This window comes from Amblyomma maculatum, chromosome 10 (assembly GCF_055883805.1).
Source record: "Amblyomma maculatum isolate TAMU_Amacu chromosome 10, ASM5588380v1, whole genome shotgun sequence".
Lineage (NCBI taxonomy): Eukaryota > Metazoa > Arthropoda > Arachnida > Ixodida > Ixodidae > Amblyomma > Amblyomma maculatum.
Window position 1 is genome coordinate 115,343,347 of NC_139353.1, and position 6,763 is coordinate 115,350,109.

Consider the following 6,763-nt stretch of genomic DNA (forward strand, 5'->3'; position numbering starts at 1 on the left):
CGGGCCCCAGGTGGGCCACGTAATGTGTGCCACTTGGGTTAGACCAAAAATGTGAATTGGAAAGTTGTAGATCACCTTCAGAAACCCCCATTCCATTAATTGCGATAAAGAAAGTCTCATGTGTGTCTTTTTTTACAGGCTCAAAAGAAAGCCCGTGAAATACAAATAATACCATGTGACTAGCGCATTTGAGCGCCACGATCGTGATGCTCACAGTTGTTGTTTGAGCTAACGAAATCAGCTGCAGTCATGACCCGATGGTTCCGTTGCAACGGTAGGCTGAAATGTTGGCGATGTGGCGATGGTTGGAGCGAGCTTGAGCTCACCCACCGCCACCGAGAACTTGGCCTGCGCACCCCAGCAGCCTGCGTCATGACAGGCGGATGGCGGTAAAGTACTAGCAAATGAAGGGGCGAGCGCGAATCTGAGTCGTCACATGGTGTCGTCTCACCCCTTTACCCAAACCTGTACGCGCAGATTCAGTGGCTTATCATTTATAGCTCATCCGCTTGTCTTGATGTTCGCTGATGGGAGAGAAGGTGATGCAAAGGCCTTGTTAGAATCTCACCGCACTCGCTGCTACTTGCACCGCCATGTGCGCCGGCTGGCTGAAGCAGGGGAAGAAACCATCACAAGCATATCGGCCTGCCACTGCAACATGACCAATGAGGCATGGCCGCAGGTGATTTCGTTCCCTCAAGCACGACTGAGAGCACCACAATCTCTGCGCGCGAATGCGCTAGTCACATGATTTTATTTGTATTTCGCGGGCTTTCTTTTGAGCCTGGAAGGAAAAATACATGTGACGCTTTCTTTATTGCAGTTAATGGAATGGGGATTTCTGAAGGTGCTCTCAGACTGCAATTCACATTTATGTCTAAAGTCATTGTTTAGTAAATTAGAAAAATTAACATAATTAGTTATATATTAATTGCAAAACAAAAAATGCCTGGGATGTGCAAAGCGGCTGGCAGTTGCATGCAACTGGTGTCCGTGGCCTACCTCGCATATTTTATTTTTAAACCCTTGGTTCAAGTTATCTGGGACACCCGGTATATATATATATATATATATATATAGGTAGACTGCCAAGCAAAATTTGAAACATGGATATATTGAGCAAACTCCGTGATGAAGCAGAATTGCGTTTTTGATCATGTTAGCTTTCACTACTGCACCTTTGGACTGCTTTAGTACCAACCTTCCTGTATACAGCCTGCATTTCATTTCCTTAACCTTACGTTTGATTCATGATTGCCCTAGTTACTAATGCAACAGAAAACCCAGGACAGTACAACATGCATTTTAATGCAATCTAATTGAAACATTCTTTTCTATGACTTTATATTCATACATAATAATTTACTTTGCTTTGTGATGATATTTCAGCAAGAGGGCCGAAAAAATCACCCTGCAAGACTTTCCGCTATGGAAAAGCCCTGCCACAGAGGTGCCAGCAGCTGAGGAGGTTGAGAAAAGTTCACAAAGTGAACATAATTGGTGTTTGCAAACTTTGGAAACGAAAAAGTAATGTTTGAAGAAGAAAAAAAGAGCTTCTGGAAAAAATAGAAAATTTGGAGATGCAGTTAAATGAAGAGAGAGCACAGAAGAAAAGGCTTACTAATGCATTGCTCGACAAAATTGGTGAGTGAGCATGTTATCCCTAGTGAAAAATCCCGTATCGCGACAAACGGGTTTTAATCGGTCCTGTATTATCCCGTATAAATTTGATACCGGTGTGACCAGTCCTGTATGAAGCTTAAACGGGTTTATATCGGACAGGTCATGTCCGGTATTAATCTCCAAACAGAGAAACAAAGAATCAAACCAAACAGAGAAACTAAAATTTGTGAAGTCATACAAACCTATTTCTTTAACAAATGCGGACTACAAAATACTGATGAAAGTTCTGGCAGCCAGGCTACAGACAGTGATAAAACATATCGTTGGCTCCCACCAGACGTGTGGTATAAAGGGCCGGTCCATTACAACAAATATTCATAAGGCGAGGTGCGTGCTCGAATGTTGTGACGTTGCTTGTGCCAGGGTCGCGCTTCTTCAGCTCGACCTAGAAAAGGCGTTTGACTGTGTTCCACATGATGCATTGTTTGCAATATTGGATTATATCAATGTCGGTTCTATTATCAGAGAGGGCGTACCCCTGGCGTACCGAAACTGCACAACGCGATTGATTGTTAATAAAGTATTAGGAGAACCCATAATTGTGCGGCGTTCGGTACGTCAGGTTTGTCCCCTCAGCCCTGTTCTATTCTGCATGTATATCGAAACTTTATGCCCGTCTATTATGCAAAATCCATTTGTTCAGGGCTTTCAACTGTACATGTTTGAGGTCAAACTTTTGGCGTACGCTGATGATGTGGCAGAGTTTTGTGCTAACAAAGAAAGTATTTGCGCCGCAGTTGAAGTTGTGAAAGATTTTAGTGCGACCACAGAAAGTCCAGTAAACTGGGGAAAGTGTCTTGGCTTCTGGCACGGGGCGCGGACATCAACGCCTGACTTTTTTGCCAACGTTACATGGGATACAACACCCGTGAAGTATTTGGGCGTACCTCTAGAATTATATGAAGACAGCAAGCCATTTTGGCGCGCCCAAGTTCAGGAATTACGGGAGAAGGCTGACAAGTGGAAAGGAGTGCCGCTGTCTGTCTTTGCACGAGCCACTGTGTGTAATCTATTTTTTGTTGCCAAGGTGTGGTACGTCATGCAAGCACTTCATTGTTCTAGGTTGAGTGTGCAAAAGCTACACCGCATCTTTGCTGTGTTTGTATGGGCATCAAGCTGGGGAAGATGTAGTCGGGATAACATGTTCCGGCCAAATAAAGACGGAGGTCTCGGGCTTGCTCACTTATTTGTGCGCCAGCCAAGGTAGATACAATGGTAGCGAAGGTTCCATAGACGCCCATTGGTCCAAAAAATGGCGGCTCATGGGCACCGCCATATTGGGGGGCAACTACGTATGAGTGACGTTGAATGACGTCACGCATACGTATGTTTTAAGCGCGAATTTTAAAGTGGTCTTTTTATAGAACCCGCCTTTTCAAGCCGGTATCTCATGAAGGCTGCCTTTCAGTGCGCACCAACCTTTGCCAGTCAAATGGGCTCGAGTTCCTGCTAGTTATGGCCTTGCTAATGTGCAATTCGGAACCCAGTGAACGTTACTGGCAAAGAAGGCAGCATAGAAAGGCAGCAACACTTTCAGACGCTGGCTTACCTTGGCTGGCTAAGAATGCAATCATGCATGATTCGTAGTGGAAACCTTGGTGGAAATACTGGTGCTAGTACTTTTTGAGTACAAGGTATGATGCGCAAAGCACAGGCTCAAGTGCACAGTTTGCAATACAGTGTACGGCAAGTATGGTTTTCATATTCATGGTTTATTACAGCAACCAAACAAATACAGTGATAAAGCACACCAACAAAAAATACACGTCACAGGCAGCTCAAGCAGTAGTTTCTTTAAGCTGGCTATTCATCTTAATGGTCACAGTGCGGATAGAAAAAATCCCTGCAGTTCCACGAACGTTGCCAGGTAGGAAATTGAAAAGCATAGAAGACAGTGCTAAGACAGCTTCAATTGAGGCAAACATGACATAAGTAGGCGCATAAACACGGGTCGCAGCCTTTTTGACGACAGATACGCAGACGGTTCGAAGTGCTTGGAACAAACCCGCAAGTCTCGCAGCTGCCATGGTGTCTTCTCCAGGCTGACGTTGCGGTAGAACTGCACCCACGCTCGGCACCTGGACGTGATGCAACGTGCACGTTATTCACAATTGCGCCGTAAGGAATACTGCATACTCCAAACGCCAATGCGTCATTATTCCTGTCAATGCTAACTGCAGTACATTATATTTCCATTATATCTGAACTATGGTAGTAAATGCTCGCCCCAAGCTCTCAGCGCATAAGAGTGCGGTTACGTACGCTCGTCCTCATGGCATGCCGGTAGCTATACTTTTCTATGGTTAAGATTGACGAGAATGAAGTGCGTTTAAAGTTACCCTAACGGTCATGCATATGCAGAATAGCAATAAGAAGACAGGCAGTAACTCCTGCTGAGTGAATTCAGTTAAAGCACCCTCAAGGCCGCGCATACACACGTGGCTGAATTTTGATACTACCAGTTGCGAAGGTCAAATTGGCTTCGCGGTGTTGGAAAACTAAACAGTGTTGTGCTTAGACTTGTCAGGCAGCACAATTGGTTTTAAATTGGCATTCCGGTCAGTGGCATGCGCGTGATTGCTCCTGAGAGCCGGGTATTAAGTTAACGCTGGTGATAGCCGGCTGCATGAAACTCACCGTAAATCAGACAAATGGTGGGCCTCTTTCGCACAGCTCAGCACTTAAAGTGTGTGCCCTGTAGTGTAGTACATAAATATCCCCGAAAAAATGAAGCCACGTGCGCACGAACTGGTTACAGAAACAGAATCGAACAGCCCAACGAAAACATTCGGAGCATATCTAGAGCACACGCCTTGTAGCAGACGACACTGACAAGAGCTCACCTGTGAAAGTCCAGCGGGAAGCGGTGTAGCTTGACACCGACGGCACTGTCCATGCTGTCGCAATGTGCCACGGCGCATCGTTTCTTCACAAGCTGCAAGCTCATCTTGAAATAAAGCGCTAAGCGCTTCAAAAGAACAGCGCGAAGCGTGCAAAGACGGAAAAAGACTTCGCACTGGCCGCACGTCGAAGGAAACGACCAAAACCGAGAAAACTGCCGCAGCGGTGCGGCGGGGTGCAAATTTTACAAAACGGTGACAGAGACGCGACGCGCAAGGACGACGAAAACTTCGCAAAAGGGGCATTTCGAGACTGGCGATAAGAAACCGCTTCGTGAGCTCCCGTGGCCACTGTGGCTGGGTGCCGAAACAGGGCCTGCAAAGTCAAGCTGCAAATGCACCGCACACTCATCAACAAGGGGGCGTAACAAGAACGTTGCAAAAAATTAAAAATGAGGAGTAATGTTTTGCTAAAACAGTTTACCTATTTTATAAAACGTGGCATTAAAATATTTATTTCTTTATGTTGTTTTATAGCATTTTTATTTATGCTTTTGAATTTCATTATCTAAGTGTTTTGGCCCCCCAAAGTGGCTGTGCTGCTGTCGCGCTAGACCGTTTTTGGGCCCAGCCTTCGCTACCATTGTATATATACCTTGCGCCAGCTTGTAAACACATTTTCTTTCGCGACGTTATCGACCCCTTTTTGCGCACTGTGTGCCAAGTGAAGCTCGCGCGGGTGTTGCCCAATTTCGTTGTTGCTACGGAAAGCATGCCAGGGCGTCTTTCTAGTTTTTTCAAAGAGGTTGTCAGCAGTGTTCGAATTCTGTCAGCTCGCTTCTCGACAGAATACTTAAGTTCAGTGAAAGAAAAGAGCCTGTATAAAGCTGTTTGTGACGACTTCTTCTCTGTTCCTGTGTACACAGCCTTGTATAGCGGCCGTCTAGGTCAAGATGTACTGAAGCGTGTCGAAAGAATGCCAGTTTCTCCTGGGGTAAAGACGTTTTTCTTTAAGTTACATACAGGAACATTATCGGTACAAACGTTTTTTGAAAGCAAGGGCTTTTATCTGCCATGGGGTTCACTTTGCTTAATATGTAAACAGCCAGAGGCAATAGACCATGTATTTCTGCACTGTTGGGAGGGCGTCTATTTTTGGGATGTGCTGCAACGAACTGTTAAAAAAGAATTACCATTAGACTCATACGGGATTATATTCCTGCCAACTAAAAATTATGATGGGATTCCACTTGATACGGTTATGCTAATAGGCCTGCGCAGTCTATGGCGGCCCAGAATGGTGGGTTTTCACTGTGACCCTGACGCCCGCCCTGCAAGGCTCTACTTTCGCGAAAGTATACATGCATTGGTTGAAATGCACAAATTGAAGACCACTGTGCCAGACTGGATTTCAAGAGTCGAACCACTATGCGAGCTGAAGGAATTTTAACTTGACAAAAGCAACTTGTGTGAGCCTGCCGGCTTCTGTATGAAGTGTCATGCTTGTGGTAACCGCTCTCCTGTGAGCATTCTGTATGTAGCGCGTTTTTGTTGGCTTTGTTTTGTGTTGGTGATGACCACAGTAATAAAAAAAAATGCCATGGTGTAGTGGTTAAAGTGCGTGCTTGCTTGCTGAAAAGACCGAAGTTCGAATTACATGTGATTTTTTTCCTTTTCTATTTTCTTTTTGTTTCTTTATCTTTTTTCTTTCCTTTTCTTTCTTTTTCAAATGTAGTGGTGTTATGTAGTGTTCAGTCTGTATCAATTAACCAAAAACCGGACGAACGCGTCATTTCTGGAACTGATACCGGGCAGAGTATTCTGCTTCTGAACAGAAGCCGGGCCGATCGACGAAGCTCAACCAGAATGACCATGCCGGACACGCCAGCGCACTAAATAAGCATGATACCAAACATATCATACAACTGTACTGTATATAAAGGGCACTCTTCGTTTCCTAAAAATACCTGGAAAATGCGAAGTCGTCGAAGTGTGCGCTAGCAAGCATATACGCGCGTCGCGTCGCTTTTGCGCGTACTACAGTCGCTGCAGCTCGTACGATCTTGCGGTGCGTCTTCGTATCTGCGACTGAAGATCTGCCGCGTTACAACACGAAAGTAGAAGCACGAACGTATCGTTTCGCTAGCGATGACAAAAAACGGTTCGAGAAAAAAGAAACAAACATCGCTGACCATCGAAAGATGCGCAGATAGCCGCACACCGGGCGAAGCGTTCTCGAA

At 45.3% G+C, this 6,763-nt stretch overlaps 1 protein-coding gene across 1 annotated transcript; it reads right to left on the bottom strand.

Moving 5' to 3' along the window:
* Positions 1-237: 237 nt before the first annotated feature.
* On the bottom strand, positions 238-4,875 carry LOC146177296 (uncharacterized). The gene is made up of 3 exons (XM_084581515.1): positions 4,527-4,875; positions 3,607-3,761; positions 238-365 (listed from the first exon to the last, which is right to left on the bottom strand). The coding sequence occupies exons 1-3, from the start codon at positions 4,628-4,630 to the stop codon at positions 238-240; spliced, it is 387 nt and encodes a 128-aa protein (XP_084437641.1). The 5' UTR covers positions 4,631-4,875.
* Between the last annotated feature and the right edge of the window lie 1,888 nt (positions 4,876-6,763).

Coding starts and splice junctions, on each gene's coding strand:
- LOC146177296 (XM_084581515.1), bottom strand. CDS start 4,630: ATGAGCTTGCAGCTTGTGAAGAAACGATGCGCCGTGGCACATTGCGAC. Junction 3,762..4,526: donor TTCCCGCTGGACTTTCACAG/GTGAGCTCTTGT, acceptor CATCACGTCCAG/GTGCCGAGCGTGGGTGCAGT. Junction 366..3,606: donor TATGCGCCTACTTATGTCAT/GTTTGCCTCAAT, acceptor GTCATGACGCAG/GCTGCTGGGGTGCGCAGGCC.